The 21744-nt window shown below is 34.6% G+C and overlaps 1 protein-coding gene across 1 annotated transcript in view; it reads left to right on the forward strand.

Annotated features, from left to right (window-relative positions):
• Positions 1 to 4589, forward strand: part of LOC131067323 (uncharacterized) — a 70318-nt gene extending 65729 nt beyond the window's left edge. Inside the window, exons 12-16 of the mRNA XM_058002287.2 lie at positions 2437 to 2559; positions 2740 to 2793; positions 2998 to 3067; positions 3723 to 3756; positions 3919 to 4589. Coding sequence (XP_057858270.1) covers positions 2437 to 2559; positions 2740 to 2793; positions 2998 to 3067; positions 3723 to 3756; positions 3919 to 4280 — 643 coding nt within the window. The 3' untranslated portion in view covers positions 4281 to 4589. The remainder of the gene's footprint in view (positions 1 to 2436; positions 2560 to 2739; positions 2794 to 2997; positions 3068 to 3722; positions 3757 to 3918) is intronic.
• Positions 4590 to 21744: the final 17155 nt, after the last annotated feature.

The following is a 21744-nucleotide window of genomic DNA, read 5'->3' on the forward strand; positions in this document are numbered from 1 at the left end:
AATGCATTTGAATCCTTGTTTTAAGTTTTGGGGTTGTTTTAGGATTTTTGGTTAAAATTAGAAGTCAAAATATAATAATTTTTAAAACATTGCAAATTCGTCGCTTGGGCATGAAAACCCACCAAATACATTGCAGGTTTGTTGGGGTTCGTTCGACACAAACCTGCAGGTTTGGAGTGAGAATTCGGGCAACCCCCAAGGCAGATCGGATCTAGATGTTATGTTCAATCGATGCTATTAAACAAAGGAGAGTAGATTTACAAAGATGATGTTTCTAATTAAAACAATCGTAAACAAAAGATAGAATTAGAACTTACCTAAACTAACTAAGATGACCATTAAAGAAACATTCCATTATTTTAATACCCTCCCTTAATGGTCATTGTTCTAACTACCATACAAAAGACATAATCTGTATGTCTTTTGGTCACAAATGCATAGAAGGCTGCCCTCGTTTGGTCACAAATGCGTAGAGAAAGCTGCCCCCTTCTCGTCAGAACGCTTTGCAAAATGAGCCAGCTGTTGAGACCCTCTTTGATTCTATAAAACTTCTAGAAATGATCGAGAAAACCTAAATAAATTGAGATTCCTCCAACAAAGCTGCCCCTCTCTGTAGCCAGAGATACTGAGAATGGCTTCTCAAATTGAAACCATGATTTTGAGGAGAAAAATCGATCAAAACCAAACATGATTTTTGAGGAAAAAAAATCGATCATGAAAACCCAGACACTGAAACATCAACAAGTAGTTGGCACAAAATCCGAGACATGGATTGGCATACAAAACCTCGTTTTTTGAGGAAAAAATGGTAAAAACCCTCACAAATTTTTTTTAAGGAGAAAAATTTAAAAACCAAACACTAATTTTTTTAGGACAAAAATTAGAAAACCTAGAAAAAACAGAGAGCCCTCCCGAACTGCGAAAACCCACAAATTTGAGAAACTTGGCACACATAAAATTACGATTCGAAAATGGGATGAATCGTGGGCACAGAGAAGCGTGTGCCTCGTGAGGGCCAAAAAACACAGAATGCGCACAAACCCTCGAACATGCAGAAACGCAATTTTGTAGAAGACAAAAACCCACAAAAATTTCAAGAAAGCTCCAACAATTTTAGAAAAATACCTCCAACGAATTTTTTTTTTCATTAAAAATCGAAGAACAAATTGGAAAAAATGCCAAATTTTATGAAATCCCATTGACTCGCTTTGATACCATGTTATGGTAAATCAATGTTATTAAACAAAGGAGATGAAACAATAGATTTACAAAGACGATGTTTCTAAATGAAACAATCGTAAACGAAACCCAGAATTAGAAACTAACTAAACTTAACTAAGATGACCATTAAAGAAACATTACATTATTTTAATACCAGATCCGTATTTGGGCTGAACCGAACTCGAATGAGTGGGTTAAATACAACAGATCAGTAATATAGGTTTTTGAAGGATATTTTTAAAATTGTTTGTATTTTAAAATGTTTGATAAAATTATTGAGTTTTAGCTGAGTTTTTTCTTGAGTTTTTCCTAGTCTCGAGTTTTTAAGATTTTTGGGCCTGCTGAGTTATTGCCAAGTTCGAGTATTCAACTATGATTATGATTAACTGTTAAATCTATAGTAGCAAAAATGTAAAATTTCAACCAATTTGTCTGAACCAAAAGATGAAATTGAATAAAAAGCCCTAAAAATCTCCAAACCCTACTAAAACATTACCAAGCACTGCTTGAAAATTTTTGGGCTAAAACATGTGTTCCATGATTTCATGCAAACCCTGTTCGACGATTGCTTTTTTCTGGCAAAAGAAACCTTGTACAAATGTGAATGAAAACAAACTCGGCAATTCATCAGTGAACCTTGTGATTTCTACAAGTTTCTGCCATTTTTAAAGCATTTTTTGGGTAAAAATCAGTTAAAATTTAAAAACTTTCTGGGTGTGGAAATTTTTCAATTTTACCAATCAAAAAAGTGCCCTAGCATGCGGTTTGTGATTTCATCTCTAGTTTTTGACAATTTTTGCTCTTATGGTTCCAATGCGAGTGATTAACAAAGTCATCAAATTGTATGAGTTTAAGGATGTTAAGCAGCCTATGTAATTTTTAGGAAGTAAATATATCATTACATGTCTAACCAACTTGATATAGGTAAGCAATTTTTAAACCAAACAGATTGCCTTGCAGGTAGTAGAGTTAATAATTATGATTATTCTAGTGTTAGCTCTATGGTATATTTGTGTAGCTTAAAGAGGTGTTACTGTAGATAATAGTTTCATTGCTTCAATTAAGCAAGAGGGAACGACATTATGCATCATTGATGTTTAATATTATGTGCTTTAAAGTAGCAATGCTTCTGTTTTGAAAAGCTATTTTGATGGTGCATTTTAGATCAAATAATTTATTACATTCTAATGCTTAGTGTTTTCATTTTCTGATCAGTGGATGGAATATACGATGCATAGATTTTGGTTATACACATAATATTTGTGGTGCTGATGATTCATGCATTGGCTGGGGTGTGTCCCAAAATGGAGAGCTTGGGTTTGGTCCGTTAGGTCCAAAGTATGAACTTCAACTTGTTTATTGGCATTATTTTTTCTTGTAGCATCTACATTACTATGTCTTGCTGTCATTGCTAGAGGGCATTTAGATAATTTGCCATTATACTTTTGAAGTTCTGTGACTTTTTTCAAGATTCTAAAAAATTTAAAACTATGATGCAATTCTTTATTAATTCTGCAGGTCATCTGCAAATCCGAAGAAGATTGACATTCTTGATGGAATGCATGTGCTAAGGTACCAAAAATTTACCTTTGATCGATTTCTGATTTTATATTTAAGCAAATATAAGCTGGAGTTGCAGAAAGAAGAATTGCTAAGTTAATTTTTTTTTGGATTTTCTTAATTATGTAAGTTCTACTGCTTACTGATTATTCATAATCATTGTATCTTCATTTTCCATCTCCATTTCACTACTATTGATTTGAAAATTGTTTTTAGTGTTGCATGTGGCTTTTCACACTCACTTATAGTTGTTGATCGAACAATACTGGCTGATCGAATAGAAAAGGTATGCTATTTTTTTTTTATATTCATTATTGTCTTTTGTCTATTACACATAATTTGTTTATCTTTTTTCAAGCCTGTCTAATTCCATGAATCTTTTCAATAAAGATGAGCTCTTTTATACTGCCCTCCAAGCTAGTAAAGTTAAAAATAATAATTTTGTTTAAATGTATTTTTTCTATACTGGTTATATTGAGATTAAAATTTCCAGACACCCTTTAATTTTGACAAGTCGACTGCTTCTAAAGAAATGTATTAGACAATTAGTCTACTTTGCATCTTGAAGAAACGTTCTGATCAATTTTATTTTATGCATGTCAAATGAGGTATTGACTATTACTAGTCAAGCAAAATATTTTTCTCAACAACCTTTACAAATTCTAGTATATTGGATAATCATATTGGTCTGTGTTCTTTGTATTTCTCATACGAGATGCTGCTAGTCCATGAAAAGAAACATTTACTTGGTTTCCTTTGTGTACAAACCTTTTCACATTATTTGAGTTAATGCATACTAGGTAATCCAGAATTACTGTGCATGTAAACAAATTTTCTTTCAAACTTGACAGCGTATTTAAAATTTAATTTGGTTGTTGAGTCAATATTTGTATTCTGTTTGCAGGATGAACTTATCCTTTGTTTTTTTTTTTTTTTTGTAGCTTGAAATCTTTGATGGTGAGAGACCTTCTCAAGGTGTGTTACGTGGTTTAATCGTGAACTTGCTTTTCTTGAATTCTTGAAGTTTATCTTTCATATTTGTCTATTAACTTTAATACAATTTCATCTGCTCATGAAATGTCACAAGTTCATTTTATATGCCATCCATCTAAATATTTGAAGAATTTGAATTGATAGATGATATTGAGGTTGAGGAGGAAGTACCGGCTAAGAATACACCTGTAAGCAAATCAGGAAAGAAAAGGAAGGGCGCTTCTGATGATGTGCCTGTGGAAGCATCTGTTAAGTCCGAGAAAAAGCCTCGCAAAAAGGCATCAAAGAAAAAATATTCATCAAACTCAGATAATAGTGATGATGATGGTGGTGATGATGATGACACGTTCAGTGAAGAAGATGCAAATGGTTCTTCAAAGAGTCACAGTAAAAGCCGTGGCCGTGGCCGTGGCCGTGGTGCTAGTCGTGGAGCATCCACTGGTCGTGGTAAATCAAGTAGAGGTCGAGGGAAAGGAAAAGGTGCCAAAAGTGGCAAAGCTAGATAAGTTACTCAAATCTACTAACAAAGCTTGACCTACAGGATATGTCAAAGCCCATTTGCCAAGTAAATTAAAATTTTGAAACTAGCTTTTGGATTATCACTTATTCAGCATCTTCTAACGGAAATATTCAAATTGTATATTTTGGTTGATGGCGTAGAGGCATATTTCAGGTCCTGCTGGTCCGATACTTTTTGCATACTGTAATTAAATTTTTATTGATTCAGAAATCTATTGTCACAACATTGGCCTATTTATTTATATTAAACATGATTTGGGAGAATGAGTAAAGATTTTAGCGGCTTCATTGTTGTAGACCAGGTGTCATACAAGCAAATTTTTTTGCATATATTGAAGTGAACAAATTGTGGTGAAGTAAAACATGTTTTTAATGTCTAGTTTGATTTTTTAGTGGCTCATTTAAATATATGGCTGCTTTTGAAAGAAAACTATGGGTTGTCCAAGCAAAAGTCTAAAATTTAAGATTTTCTTTTGAAGACATGAATTAAACTTCGTATAAGTCATGCCCTGGAACTTAGTTATATCTGCCAAAAAAGTTTAGAGAGTTTCAGAAAGGTGGAATGATGCACCAAAAGGTATATAGTTAAACATGAAACATTGTTACAGAATATTGGATAGAAGGCAGTTAATTCCAGTTTCAATTAATAAAAAGGGCTGAATGTTTTGTTTCTTCTGGAAGCAAGTTGGCACTTCTGCTTGGGATAATATCTTTTAAAAATAAGAACGTGGGAATGGTTTGAAAATCCAATAAATAGAGTTGCTTCTGTTGTCCTTGGTTAGGAATGGTGAAATGTGGTCTATTTCACAATACATATCGTGATATGTAAAGCATTGTTTGTATTGGTTCTCTGTTATTGCAGACATTTGTGCTTTCAATTGCACTTTTCTATGGTAGGATAGACATGCATATTGCCAACCTCTTTTTAATCAATAAAATAGAGTCATCAATACAATAATATTACATTGACAGCAGCAATATGGGAGGTAAGGAAGCCTCTGCTATCAAAATCACACAAAAATAAGTAGCAATATAGAACAGAGGGCCTGGCTTCCCTTCACTTCATTCCATATCCGGGTAGGTGGATATGCTACTAATGATCTCCAATGTTCCAGATCTGGTGGCCGGGGTTAAAGCATCAGAGACAAATCCATATTGATATCAAGATGTAGATCAAAACCCATAATGATCACGGAAGCAGGGGGCATCCCTTATTTAGTTCCATATTTTAATCTGTCACCTTGCCTGGGTGAAGCAAAGGAAAGAGCAAGAGGAAAGGCATAAGCAGGGGTATTATCTTGCCCTGCATCTCATGAAACTTGACAAAAAACGCTTGTAAGATGGCTCATATAGCTCATGTTCCTAGCGAGGGGAGGGGTCCTGCTTATTCCAAGTTCCTGTGGCTGCATGCTTATCCTTTTAATAAGTCTCTGAAGTGTTGTCAACATTAAATGTCAGGTGGGAGAATTCTTGGCAATAACTACACAAATGAATACAGGGTTGGTCATTAGTCTGTCATGAGTGTATGTATGGGTGGAGAATTTTGTAGAATGACTGACAAGCATGGGTTAGATGCATGTGGTGCTGGTATTGGGACACTTAGGGTTATATTGAAATGACCTGCACCCAATCAAATTGTAGACCTCTATCATGCTTGCCTCGAGTAGCATCATTGGCAATGTGGGTTCCTATAGATGCTGTTTAAAGTCAAAACTTTTTATCTACTTATAAATGTGTTATTTTGTAAAAGGGAATTTACTTGCAAGGCATGCAAGTTTGTGTTTGGTGTTTAGCATGTCCCCCTGAAATGATTTGTTGAGATTATGCAAGGCACTCTAACTTTTATTTGGAATTTGAGAGTCCCTAATTTTAAAAGTTTGGGTTTTTACTTGAGTCATCAACAGTTGGGCGAGTCTCATTTTTGTTCAGATTTGCCCTAAAACATGATGGATGTTGGAGAGTAGAGACACAAACTTAGCTGAAAATTTGTTATTGCTTCAATAGGGGAAATTGTATTTAGCCAAAATCTTATTTTTAACTTGTTGCATATGAAACATCCAAATATTTGAAGAGCATAGGGTTTTACATTCATTTACATTTCCAGTAGATTTTATTATTGAGTGACGGAAGACACCAAAGGGGCTGCAATGGTTTGGTTGCTACAAAATTTGCTTTGCTGTGGACAAAAAAAATAAAATATATATTTGACGTATCAAAAGACTATCTATTATACATATGATCCGTTACCCTCTAAAATTTCAATACGAACATAAATGTCAGAAATATGAAGTCAAAAGATTGAAGGTCTGCAAACAAGATCAGAAGTGAATACATGCCCATGACACGATAAAAATGACCATTAATGACATGTAGAGGTCTTTTATTTTTGGTCATTGTGTATGTTCAATACTATGGTTTGACTGTTGAAAGTAAATTTAGTTATCTCAACCATCAAATCCATGTTTTTGGTGCATCTTATAAATGCATAAAGTTGATTTTTTTTTTTTTTTTTTCACTAAACTAGGGGAGGATACCTAATACTCTTGTAGGGTAACTTTGCACTCCTCGAAGTTCTGAAGAGCAGGTTAATTTTTTATAAAAACAATTTAATATGCCATAGGTTTTGATATTGATATAAGTGGGTTTTGAAAGGGCCCTTTTATAGCAAAGTATAATGAGATATGGGATAAACTAAACCAACCATCAAAATGAAATAGAGATCAACAAAATTGTAGTCATGTTGTCTAGCACAACAACTAAAAAAAGCTAAACAAGGATCTTGGGGATTCAGCTTAGAATATGCCAAAACCAACTCTATTCAATTTGTCACACTTTTAATGTGAGATTGAGAGATTTGTGAAGATCTTTCTTTTAGGATATTACAGTAGTCCAAGAAATACTATCATCTATGTTCTTGGAGCAAGTAGTAGGGGGATTCCTCCATAGAGGGCACATCTATGTGTGCAATAGGAATAATGGAAAGTTGAGACAGAGGCTAAACAATGAGCAACAATCACCATGGGTAGACTGAAGCAGATTCAAAGTTGCAATCATAACATGTTAAGAGTAATTGGAGTATAAGGTGGTTGAGACTTGCCAATAAGAGTTGATGAGGCAGTAGGGGTGGGACTAGCTAGAGTCATACTATTAGCATTAGATCCAACATTGCAATAAGAAGCATTATCTTGAGAGGAACCGTCAAACAAAGTCTCAAAGAGAAATAATCAAGTCATCTTCGCAAGCATTCCTCCTTCACATTGTCACACCTTTTTGTTTGGAGGGTGGTCACTCTAGCTAGAAGGCAAATAGAAAAGAATCAACTACATCAAAAGTGGAGGTTCTCATTGTCAAGTGGTCAAGTCCAATGCTTTCCCCCTATTATCAATATCATGTACATATGAAGAGCCTTGGATATGTCAATATTCACCATAATATGAGCAAACATTGAGTGACATGTATGGAGTGATAGAGAACTTTCAAGAAGCGACCGATATAGTTGTCTATGGACTTGTAGTAGGAATCTTCCTAGAATTGAAAAGGAAGATGTGTGCAAGGCAAAGCCACATTGATATAGCATTGAGTAGTTTGGAAAGGAGGTTGAAGGAAGCGTAGAAGTTGATGATACAACTAGAAGAGCCAAGAATCACCTGCAATCAAAACACCTATCACACAAAGGAGATCAAACAAGAACAATATGCTCAACAACCCGAGAATTCTGTATTGATTGCACACAAGAATATAATTATAATGAATGAATGAATCCTTATAAAAGGATCAATGAAATCCTAGGTGCAAACCTTAATGCAAGATTAAATTAGCTAGGTCCAAATGTCACAATCATAACAAGTTAGACAAATTAAGTTATTATTAGCCTAATTAAATAAAAGGAAAAGATACTTAAGTTTAACTTAAATGAATATAGTAATTAATAATTAATTAGATAAAGTATCTTTTTTACTCCAACACTTCCCCTTAAGATTAACTTAGGGATAAGCTAAAGAGGTAATATGAATGCAAAAATGGAAGCATGAATGAGTCCTAGTAACGAGGGCCTTATTAGGTACCCATGTACAAACCAATGCAACTCATAAACAAAGAAAAGGAGAAAACCCAGTGGGAGAAAACTCCTCCCAAAATAGAGAAAAAGAAAATTGTTACTAGGAAAAAAAAAAGGGAGGGCCCAATGTGACCCCCCAAGGACTGCTTATGTCACAATAGTACAATGAATATTGCCCCATATAAGAAAGCGAACGACGATAGGAATCCCCCAAATAAAGAAGTAGCTCATGTGCCAATGATGAACACCTAAAGATAGAACATGATCCACTCCCTGGAAACAACATTTCTCCCCTTAGGAAGAAACAAATCCACTAGATATATGAGAAGCCACTCCCATAATCTGGAAGAAATAGGAATCAAGATCCAAATTGTGCCTCTTGAAATTGCTCACATGTTGTTATGTGTATGATACATGATGATGCCACAAACCAATTAGGTACATACATGATCAATGTAGGTGACAAATTAGGACTTTGCAAAAAAATGAAGAACAAGCTCCATGGGTGATGAAGATGTGCTGACAACACTGATGTGGCTATTGACAAAGAGAAGATGAATGTCCTCAAAATAATCCTCTAGATTTGCAATATGAGACTTCACAAATAAGGATGATATGTCTATAAGATACGAATCCCAACTAGCTCTATTTGGAATAACAATGTCTTATTGCTTTGAATCAATGGGGGCCATGCATGTGCCAATGCCAAAGTCATCAGGAACAATAGAAGATGAAGATGATTGAGATGGGATCTCAATGTGAGTAGGAACATGAAGACATGCCTCTGTCCATTGAAACATAGAAGACCTATGATATACTCAAGCTCCTCTAAAGTATGATTTCAAAGGGTATGCAATCTGCATGTACAAGGGAATAAGACAATTAGCTGGAAGATCCTTTGCGAATAGAGAGATATGACGGTCTCCATACATCTCCCAAACTCTAGTCTAAAGTGCACGGGGACACTCAAGGTTCAATATAGGACACATAGTGTAATGATCAATACTAGAACAAACCACTCCTACAACATGGTCTATGATATTGCCCCAAGCTGATTTACCTCCTAGAGTGACTGGTTAACATATGAGTCCAACAAATAAGGCAAAATATCTAGTCACTTTAGATGTGTTAGGATGCCATGTCGATACGACTCATAATTACCCTTTGCCAGGATAACAACTGAAGGATGAATAGAAAACCCATGATACTTCCTCAAATGAAATAATCAGACCCCAAAAATCTAAGCACATGTAAAGAAGATAAATAAAGCCCTCTTCCACAAACATATCTATTCCAAGTGCCAAAACATCCAAGTAATCAACTAGATAGTGAAAACACGAAAAATTTGAATAAAATGTGTATGCTTACAAGTGTGGAATCCTACAAATGAGAAACAAATCAAGCACACCAATGAAACATTATATTAGAGGTTAGAATCATAAACAAGTTAGTGAAACAAAATCTCTAAAGCTGTCTCATTGTTCTCTATCTCCAAGGATCCTTCAAATCAAGGTGGCTCTCAGCTTGGAAGAGCACTTGATCTCTAGGATGACTACCTAAAGAACGAGGGATAATACGATAACAGATCTAAATGAAAGTGCAACTAAGATCTTAATGATGTGTTATTGATATGGAACTAGATATATTACCAAAATGAGAGATTTAGTGTGAGATTAAACTAGCATGAGAATGATGTGAAGATGATATGGAACTAGCATGATATACTAAGACATGATATGCAAAAACATGATATGAAATCTATGCTATGATGCTTACTACAATGATATCAAAGAGAGGATAAAATGCTAAATGCTATGTGACTATAGTGTAGATGCATAAAAACTTAGATTCTTAAAATGGAGGAAATGAGCTCTATTTATAGAAGAATTGGTCAAATAGATGGCCAAGATTGAATTGGCTTAAGAAGGGTCAAGATTGAAAGTTATCAATCCATGTGAAATTTTCAACCCAATCTCATGTTGACAAGTGTCACCATGAGGAGGCCTGAGAGGATGTTAAGTAAGCATTAGATGCTTATTAAGATTGAAGGGTTAACCTTAAGAGGATGAGCCATTGGATAAAGCTATTATCCAAGGATGAAGGCTATTGTGCAAGAGTTAAACTCTTGTGCAAAGTTGAAAGATGGCAAAAGGGACAAACCGTCATGGGTTAGCATGGTGAAGAGATGATGTCTTGTAAGAACATTAAAGGCTCTTTGAAGACTTTGGAGGCTAACTTGTTGGAAGGTAGATAACCTTCAAGGCTTTTGTAAGAGTCTTACAATTTTGGAAGACTCAACAAGCTAACTTGTAGAAAATGGTTAAGTCTTCAACACATTTTGAAGACTTTCCCCAAATTTGGAGAAGTGACTCCCTCAATTTTAGGGATGTGACATGATTAGAGGAATTTAGGCTAGTTAAGTGGGATTTGAGGACATAGAGAAGAATGATTAGGAGGTTAATGGAAAATGTAGGAGAATGCAAGTGGGATAAGTAGGAATTTTATTTAAAATAAAAGATTTATTTCAACTAAAATTAGTGCAACGTTCATTTGTAGGAAGATGCAAGGGGGGAATTTATAAATAAATATTGATTTATTTATTTGTACAAGGGATTTTAATTAAATGTAAATTGAATTAAAATGGTGGAAAGTGAATAAATGTAATTTATTCACTTAATAGAAGAAAGAGGATATGAATTAAATGTTGAATTTAATTAATGGCTGAAATAGAAGAAAAGGGTACATTAATTAAACCTTAGTTTAATTAATAGGTGGATAAATGATAATTAAACAAATAAAATTCATTTAATTAGGTGTGTAGGTTTTAGGTGTCTACAAAATGTATTTGGGCAAAATTTGGAAAAAATAGTAATAGATCTCAATAGAGAACTCCTCTAGCTTTCCAACGATATCTAGTCTAGAAAAAAATGGAGTTCAGATGTGCAAGATATGGCCTTGGAAGTGTGAAATTCAATATTTGACTTTGTAGGCCTGCTACAAAAAATGGAGGAGAATGTAAAAAACTACCAACATCACTGCATTGATGCTTGAACTAGCTTTTCAACGATATCTCGTTTGCTTGATTTTGAGTTCGTATGACCAAGTTATGGGCAAACCATTAAAGGTAGGTCAAAATGGCTTGAAGGGTGACCTGTGTGATGATGCGGCGTTTGTACAGATGGTGTCATGTTGATGTCAACAATAGAATATTCTTCTCCACCAAAAAATTCTAGAATATTGCTTCAAAAAAGATTATAATGCCCTTTAAAATTAAAAATTACAAAAAAAAAAAAGGCTAGAATATAGTCTCTTGGAGGGACAATGCAAGTTGGGTATTTGCAAGTACCTTGCTTATATTTAAAAAGCCCTTTTTTCCAATCACATTTAAACTTTTGATTTATTTTTTTTTGCAATTTTTAGTAAAGTTTTATTTGATATGTAATTTTTTAAAAAATATATGATGGGGTGATGCAGGCTTTGGTACATATTTGTACTTGCACAAAAAAACATGACCTCCAAAAAATTACGAATTTTTTTGTTAATCTTAGATTTTGAAGTTTGGACAAGTAATCTTGAAGTTGTTGGGCGTTCTGAGTGCAATGGTGACATCCATTTCGCTCCAAAGTGACTAGATTTTTTTCGACCTTTGTATTTTGCCTCAATTTTTGTGCCGTCATCCAAATTTGCCCATAACTTCAACTAGTCGAATTTTGACGATACAACAATCAATCTATAGGTTTTGGGAAATTGCGAACGCGATGAAAACCTTCTTTTGAGCCCAATGTGCACATAAAATCTCTCAAGTTTGGATCTCTGAATAATATGGACATGAACTTAGCAAATTTGCTCTAATACCATGTAAAAGTTGATGATACAACCATAGGAGCCAATAATCATTCGCAAGAAACAACACCTATCACATAAAGGAGATCAAGCAAGAACAATATGCTCGACAATCTAAGAATTTTGTATTGATTTCACACAATAATATAATTACAATGAATGAATGAATCCTTATAAAATGATAAATGAAATCCTATATGCAAACCCTAATGCAAGATTAAATGCCAAGTGTCACAATCATAATGAATGAGACAACTTAAGCGATTACTAGTCTAATTAAATAAAACTAAAATAACCTAACTTAAGTTTAGCTTAAGTGAATAAAGTAATTAAAGGACAAAATTAATAAATAATTAGATAAAGTGTTCTAATCATTCCAACTTGAAGGAGTCCAAAGCTTGATAGAAAAAGAGTGTTCTCATCACATCCACAACTTGTCATCGAGCACCAAATCGCTATCCTTAGATGAGTCAAAATACACAATGAAGAAACCTCTAACACAAGGGAAGGACTTGATCTTGCCCATGATGATAAACCTCTAGGAATCCAAGACACAATTATATAGGTTAGGAAGATAAGGCTAAAAATTGTTGGATTTGCAAACCTAGCTCTTACATAGATAAACCTTGTCCAAAAATCACTACCAAGCGAGATCCAACCATAAGGGAGAGGTCGTAATTTCTGACATAGAGGGAAAGCAACCTATTAAGCACCCACAATTTAGCATAGGAACATTGATCACCATCACTAGTAGATGCAACTTTCACATTTATAGCAGGAGACTTGAAAGAACCACAAACTTAAAAAAAAGACTATACTAGCAGCATCTTTGTTCCCAAGGATATGTTGATTGGAGGGATCACCAATAGTGTCGTGGTTAGCGGCCAAAACACCCCCAACATCGGATATGAATATGGCTGTTCTATCACAACATCCTTTTGATCATTCTTGTAATGCTAGATTTTAATTAAGTCACCCAACAAACAACACATTTTGTTCGGCATGTTTTAATATTGTTTACATGAAACTCACCTAGTAATAATATGTGGGTCTTATTGGTTTGTGTTACTTTTATTTTCTACTTGTGAACCTCACCTAGTAAACAATGGATTTAGCTAGCCTATGACGTCTTCATTGGTTCATAAGCCACCTAGTAATAGTGGACTTTTCTAGCCTGTGACTTATGAGTGTTGTTGACATTAAACTCACCTAGGAAGAATCTGTGTCTAGATTATTGTCATCTTGTCTCTTCAGTTTTTGATGCAAATACTTTGGCTTCTCTATGAGTTCATACTGTCATTAAAGTGGAGGCCAGATGTAGCATCGCAAATTATCGCCACTTACAATTTCTCACCAAGTTTGGCACTCATTTTAGTTCATGTGTTTAATCCTATTTGTAATGTGGAAAATTTTGTTTAATCCTATTTTGAATGTGTTAATTCCTTTGTTGCTTGGTCATTTGAGAGCAAATAATCCCTAGACACTAGAATGGTGCACTAATATCTCAACCATGCATGCCAAAAGTTTCGAATTAAGAAGTTAGACTTGTAACATTAAAATATGCGACCTTACTTGTTGGCCTCACCTAAATGGTTACTTGAAAATATTTTTTATCTCCTTTATATGTAACTTTCTTTCTCCCTCATGAAGAAGGATGAAGAAAATGAATGAAATATATATAGAACAATTTATGATCATCAATTTGAAGTTTATGAATTCTATTACTACAATGAATCTATGCTCAAGAATCACTTAATGCTCTTTTATTCATGATCATTATTGTTATCATCGTGTACTAACATCTTTCAGGATCTCAAGGAGCCTATCTTCTCGCCTTGTGTGAGATTTGTGTGACAACATCAATCCAATAAGGGTTTCAAATTTTTATGGTAAAATCTATCCTCATGTTTCTTTTTCTTTTTTTATCTTATTCCTTATTATTTGATTTGCCTCTACTCATCATGAGAACACACTCTTATCATCGTTGTTTCTATTGTGGAGGTGGGAGCACCAACATCGGATTTGACTAAGGTTAGCCCCTATATAACATACCCCTTTTCCCTATTTTCAATTTGTAGGTATCTACGTTGTTGTGGTGGAAGGAATATTCAACATCTCAAGACTTTTGATGACTCCTAAAACCCTATCTTTTTGTCTTTTCTAGTTTTGTCATTTGATAGATTAAATTATTCTAATTATTCATACGTATTGACATATTGAGTTTCGATTAATCTTTGTTGTAGGTTGAAAGACTGTGTATGATCCACACAAGTTGGCAACCCCTTTTTTTTTGCACTTTCAAACTATAGAATAACACGCTAGTCTCCTATACATTTTTCCCTTGCTTTCAATGCCATGTTCTTCTCTGTACATTCTCTCTTTAGATCTATTTTTCAATTTTTATTCATTTGTCCTATAGCAACTATATTCTATTAAGTTTAGTCAATTTGTTCATTTTTAACCTATTTCATTACATCATCAACCAACCCTCACAATTGCAACAAAGGAACCAAAACCTTTCCAATCAACTTGACTTTTCTGAGGGAAAATAACCAAGCACTCAACCCCCTTGGTTGGATTTTTATATTCGAATGTTTGATTGAAAGGGATTGATTTAGATTAGTTCATTTAGTCAGATCATTCCTCACATTTTTTTATCAAACACATCCTAAGCACCCTTATAAGACATTATGACTCTTTAACCTCCATAGGGTGTGATGAACATGAGTACTAGTGTTAAAGGTGATCTTCTAAGAAGTCCAACCAAAGGGAATCCCAAATGAGAGAAAAAATATTTGAATTTGGATATTTGGAGAGTAAAGACTATTGCACCTAGAACAGAGGTTAGACCCAATAATCCAAAAATTGTAATAAAAATTATTTTTGTATAATGGTAATGGTTTGACCCTTTAGATTGTCTTACTAAAATATTTCATCATAATTTTTATGTGTATGCTTTATATGGGAGATAATAACGCTTTGTTGTGTGCATGTGAGTAGGTTTGGAGGTGTAGCCTTAACACGGGAAATAAATGTGTAGCATCATTCACTTTATGTTTATTTGAATCTCTCCCCTATTTCATTTATTATCTTCTTTAATTTACCATGTATGATTCATATAATCCAAATTAGAACCAAATAGTGTTAAAATATGTTGTAGTAATTGCAATGGTGAAAAATATTAGGGTTTCCACAATTAGATTTATGAAAACCGCTAATATTTAGACTTAGGGACCATTACATTAAAAGAGGAGTGAACCTAATAGATCTAGCCACGAATCGACAAGGATAGGACCAAGAATTATTATTAGATTTACTTTGGGGGGTTGATTATCCTCCTCTAAATTGAATTGTACAAATGTTGAAAGTAGGGTATATGCATTGGAATTGAGTAAATACGCATAAATAGTGAGCTACAGTTGTCAGATTGAGCCATGAACATGAATTAGAGAAATGTAAGGGTGTTAGAATCTATTCCCAGAAGGAGCTCTTGAAATGTCGGGACTAGAATGCCCATCGCTCTAGTCCTCCTCACTTTTTGTCGTCCAAAGGGGAACCTATTTGTCTCTGTGAATAAAGTCAAAAATAAAGATCGCATCTCTGCACTTGTTCCTGTGGATAGCCAAGGGAAATAGCTTGGCAATAGGGGTTTGCCTTAGGTCAAACCCCAATTTTGGAATTAACCATGAAATAGAAATGAAATGTAATTGAATTGCAGTAATGAAAGTGATCTCCTTTTGAGGGAAATGTTGAATAATGTTTGAAACACTAATGTTGTACCTTTTAATAGTTTTGTTTTTCTCCACAAGGAATTAGGGTTTCGTGAAGCCTACATAAACATAAAACATGAATGTCAACTCCAATGCTTGAATCTTGACCTTACTTCTGCTCCAATGCTTGAAAGAAGACTAATTGCTTGCTCACTTGAATGTAGATCTCAATTTTGTTCTCTTGAGTGGATATGAATTCGAAATTGGTTTCAAGATGAGAGGGGTAGACCTCGTTTTATACATGCTATTCAAAAATCAATTAATTTTCCAACATGATTTGACACAAGATCTAGGTTCCTTCCAGAATGATGTTACCTTTAAGGGGCCCAAAAATGGGCCCTGATTGGGAGGACCAAAGCGCTAGTGCCCCAGTCCTGACTATAATTAGGGACCAAGAAAAGAGGGTCAGGAGATGTGCATTCTAAAAATTATGAGATATTTGAATGGTGTGAGTACAATCAAGGCTCTGATCAGGCCTTGGGATAGGAATGCCAAGCTGAGGGCCCAAATGAGGACAAAATTGCAAAAGAGTACAATTTAGGATTCTACATTTAGCCCCCACTTTAGCGGCTGTATGAGACTAAGTATATTCTCAGTAAAGTACAAAAGTTTACATTGAAAATATTTCATCAAGTCATCATAGAGGCAAGATAAACCAAGCCCCCAGAGGACTTTAGGATCTTACTACTTCAATATCAAGATAAAAGGGATATCATAAGAGAAAAAAAAAAATAATGAATACTAGCCTAGTAAGGTTTGCTTATTATGAGTCATGAAAAAAAAATAAAAATATTACAACGCAAAAAGCTAAGTTTTCAAAGTAACTTGAGTATTAAGATATGTGAAAGTGTGTGCAAAAAATGAAACATTGAGCAGAGTGTATGCCCCCACATTAAAGCTATTGCATACGCCTTACCAAGAGGAATCACTTTAAGGTAGCATACATGCATCCAAAAGACAAGAATGTTACCAATGATATGCGCCCAAGAAAGGACAAATCAAAGGATAATGATCACAAAACACATAAGGGTTCTACTAACTCTGGGGTCAGTATGCTCTTATGATAAATAATGTATATCATGAAATATATCTACATTGAATTGACCTCATCCCCCAAAGGAAGTAGAACCACAATGGAAGAAGGGCACTTGTGTCTTTTGAGTCAACATGGGAGAGACCAAAAGAGATCTCAATGCTTTGTATCATCCTCAAGTAGACAACACTAGTGACAACAAATAGAAGACTAGAGGAATGTCACAAACAAGCGAGGAGAGAGATAAGAGTCTACAACATGAATTAAGCTAATCTAGCAAATCATTTGCCTCCCAATCTTGCCGAACAATATTTTGGGAAGGTGGACAATATGCAAGAGGAGCAACTTTGAGTACGGTAGATGGAGCTATCATAAGTTCCAAACAAGGACCATGCTCTAATGATGAGTCACTTTGTTTGTTACTAGGAGCTAGGAATAATGTTTTTGAAAATTGTTAAGATAAATCATTGTCAACATCAACAAGCTCATATTCATCATTGGAATTATTAGCATCAACATTGTTAGCATGAACATCATTTTCATCCATTTCTTCATCAAGATTAATAAAATTAGGATCTTTAACATGAATAGAACGTGAAGCATCATCTTTGTTAAGTATCTTCAATCTTGATGATTTAGGTTGAACTTCCTCCCTAGGGTTAGGCAAAGGCTTGAGAAATGGGAGTAAGTCAACATTTGGTGTCTTCAGGGAGGAAATAGGTTAAGAAGCAAGCTCACAAGCCTTAGCACGGTGTCTCCATTAATGTTCTCTCATGCAATGATTTCTTTTAGTTTTATCCAAGGGTTATGAAGGTTTAGGATCAATGGACATAGGCTTCTTCTCTTCCTTCAAAGGAGGAGGAATGGGAGAAGTTCTACTAGGTTGAAATATAGGAGTTGTCAGACACTTCCCTTTGTAAAATGTAGGAGGCGAAACCACAACATATAAAGGAGGAATATAAGGTGTAGGAAGGAGACTGGATCCACCATGAGGAGGAGGAGTAGGTCTAGGATCTCTAGGCTTACTAAAAGATAGGATCATCTCATTCTTCTACTTTTGACAAGATTGAAAAAGAGCATCACTACAAGGCTTAAGAGGCTCAATTTTTTAGGCCAAAAGTAATCAAGATTAACATCTCCATGCCTCATCGTGGGTTGGTACATGCTATGATTAATTATTATGATTTTGTCATTATGAGGAAATTTAAGCATTTATGAACGGTAGAAGGAATCCCTTTCATGGAAGAGTGCCAAGGATGTCCCAACTTCACACAAAATTGATCTAATGTTGGAATGATAGAAAATATGACATCTAAGCACTTAGTACCAACCTCAGCAGGAAGAGTAATATAACCGATAGTAGGACAAGAGAAACCATCAGAGACCTTAACCACTAAATCAGATTTATCATATGTTACTTGATGCAATTGTAGAGTATAAAGATATTCTTTAGTTATCACATTCACCATACATGTTGGATCAATGAGCACCCCTCATGAGAGTTTCTCTTTGATCTTCACAATGATATATAGTGGGCCATCAGGTTCATCAATAGTCTCACTAGGATCAAAGGTAATGCACAAGTCCTTAGGACGTATAGATTTATCAATAAGATTCACCGCATTATTAGACTCAAGGCTAATGTCTTTGGGAGAAAATGCAAGATGCTTAGACTCAACCACATTAATAGAATGAGAGGGCAAAGGATTAGTGAAGATTTGAAGATTTTGATTAGGAGGAGGTACAAATTTGTTTCCTTTGTCATTCACAAATGCTACAGATATGGTATTGTTATGAATAAGGTCTTGAATTCTAATCCTTAAAGAATAACACTTTTCAATGTTGTGACTGGGTTGATGATGATATTGGCAAAAAACTTTGGGATCATGATAGGGTGGTAAATGTTTGGAGGTGTTGGCTGGTTTGATGGGAGGAAGTTTCAACACATTCTTGTTTAACAATTGTGTCATAATGTTATGCAAAGACTTAATCAGAGGTGTAAATTCTTTTCTAAAGTATTTGGATAAGGGAGGCACACTCGTTGTTGCAACTGCTACTTGGGTATTGATGTTGTCATTGAACTTGATGTATCCTTTATTCGGTTTAAACTTTGCAAAATATTTTTGAGCACTTTCATTCTTATTAATCAAACCTATTGAAGTGGATGATTCAAATTGACTCACTTGAAGCTAATAATTATGAAGCACTGCACACAACTACATAAAGGAAGTAAATTCAGAAAAGAGAAGCTTATCCCTAATGTCTTTTTGTAAATTAGAAATGAAAATTCTTCGAACATCTTGATCAAGCATAAGATAAGAAATTTGAGAATACAAATGTTTATATCTACCAATAAAATCGATATTAGTCAAATTAATTTTTAGGACCAATATTATTGTGAAATTGTTCAATGAAAGCATTAATGAATTATTGAAATGGTGTAATAGAATAAGGAGGCAAAGAACAATACCATTGCAAAGCTTTGTCCCTAAATGTTCTAGTAAACAATTTAGCCAAAAGTCTTTGATCATGAGCAAAATCACTATACAAAAGTTTGAAATGTCTTCACATGAGTCAAGGGATTACCTTTACCATTATAATGCTCTAATTGAGGAATTTCCACATGTTTAGGAGGGATAGCATCAACAATGTCATCGAATAATGGGCTCTCTACATCAAATGTGGGTACATTAAACTTAGATTGGGTAATGGAAGCTAGTTGTTCTTATAAGGATGACACGGTTTGGGATAGGTTGTTAATGGTTACTTCGGTGGATGGATTGAAATTGGACATATTGGATTGGGATGGAGGAGTAACATTGTTGTATGTAGGTGGAGGTTGAGAGTAAAGAGGTGGAACACTATGATATGTAGGTATGGGAGACTCATAGAAGGAGGTATGAAAGAATTTTGATTAATAGAGTTATCCCCTTGAATAACATGTGATGCCCTACAAAATGGACAAGGTTAGTCTAAAAGAAACAACACAAAACACACAAGAAACCGTTAGTGTTATTTAATCAAAGACTAATCTAAACAGGCATATCAAGAGAGACACTAAAATCATGCTAATATATCTAACTAATGAAACAAAAATAATGAGGCATCTTCAAATGCCTCTTAGCATGGTCTTAGCTCCTTCTCCCTTGTTCCTCTCCTCTCCAAGTTCCAAAATAGTGTAGCTCTCAGCAGCTTTTTGCACTATGGATGCTTATGGAGGTTTGAGATTGAAATATTGCTCTAAATGTTAATAAAGAAGCTAATATTAAGCTATTGATGCTAAAATGATTGATTTTATCAAAATGACAAGATATTAGTTAATTATGCTAAAATGCTCTCTTAAAATGCCTATAGCTTCAATGCATACAAGTTTTCAGGATCATGATTATGAAGAAATGGGCTCTATTTATGGGAAAAATGGAGCAATGGATGGTTGAGATTGAGCAATCTCAACAAGGGTCAGGATTGAATGATTTCAAATCCATGTGAGGGCTTTCAACCCAATCCCAGGATGACAAGTGTCAATGTGAGATAGGTTGAAAGGGGAGGAAATTAGCATTAAATGCTTGATATGACTTTGGAAGTTAAAGTCAAGGTTGGTTGAATGAATAAACTCTTTATTCAAAGAATAAAACTTTTATCCAATGGATAAACTCTTGTACAAATGTGAAATGGAGGAATATGGTCAAAACAATAAATGTTTGGGGAGACAAGTTTGAAATAACCATAAATGGTTATGTAAGAGCCATAAATGGCCATGTAAGAGCCATTAGTGGTCTTGGAGGACTTTTTGGGGGTCTTTGAGAAGTGACTTCATTTTGCTTAGGAATGTGACAATAATTAGCGGATGGATTAGGCTAATTAGGAAGGGGTTAGAAGAATCTAGAAGGGGATTTAGGAATGCAATTGGATTTCGTGGGTGAGGGAAAATAGGATTTTATTTAAAATAAAAATTCATTTATTTCAATAAATGTGTGCAAGTTGCATTTGTAGGAAAATGCAAGTGGGGTGGGGATAATGATTTAAATAAATGTTTTATTTAATTTATTTAAAAGAGGAAAAAGGGGATTTAATTAAATAAATAGATTTTATTTATTTAATTGATTGGAATTTGATTTAATGAATTAATTAAAATAAATTGAATAATTTATTTAATTAATAGAAGAATGTTTGGGGATGAATTAATTAAATATTAATTTAATTAACTAGTGGCTAGTGGATTTTTAATCAAATAAATAGCGAATATTTATTTAATTAAGCTGGATAGATTTGTGTGACTACATTTGCCCCTCTTTGAGACGGTGCGGTTTATCGTGTCGTTTCAAAGAAAGAAAAACTGATATGAAGAAAATGCCCCATAAAATGTAAATTTAATGGGTGGTATGCCCCCTCGAGAGATGGGCCGAAAAATTTCAAAAAATCGGGCGATCTCTCGAAAAAGAATGAAAATTGGCAGGGTGGTAGAAGAGAAGAAGTTAGCCATACGGGTGAAAAATAGAAAAAAATGGGGGTAAAAAGGAGAAATGGGGGGCTCGGGAAGTTCACGGGGACCACGGCGGTGAGCGGGGGGAAGTTATGTGACGGCAAAGGGTATAAATGGGGTGAAAGGGGTGAAAACAGGATCATTGGTGACCGCGATCAGTGTGAAACCAGAGCTCTGATAGTGACCTTTTGAAGGAGTGAGCAGCAGTCAGGATGCCGATACCGATTATCGAGCATAGATGTGAGCGAGTTCGACGGTTCCAGCG

Source organism: Cryptomeria japonica, chromosome 5 (assembly GCF_030272615.1).
Source record: "Cryptomeria japonica chromosome 5, Sugi_1.0, whole genome shotgun sequence".
Taxonomy (NCBI): domain Eukaryota; kingdom Viridiplantae; phylum Streptophyta; class Pinopsida; order Cupressales; family Cupressaceae; genus Cryptomeria; species Cryptomeria japonica.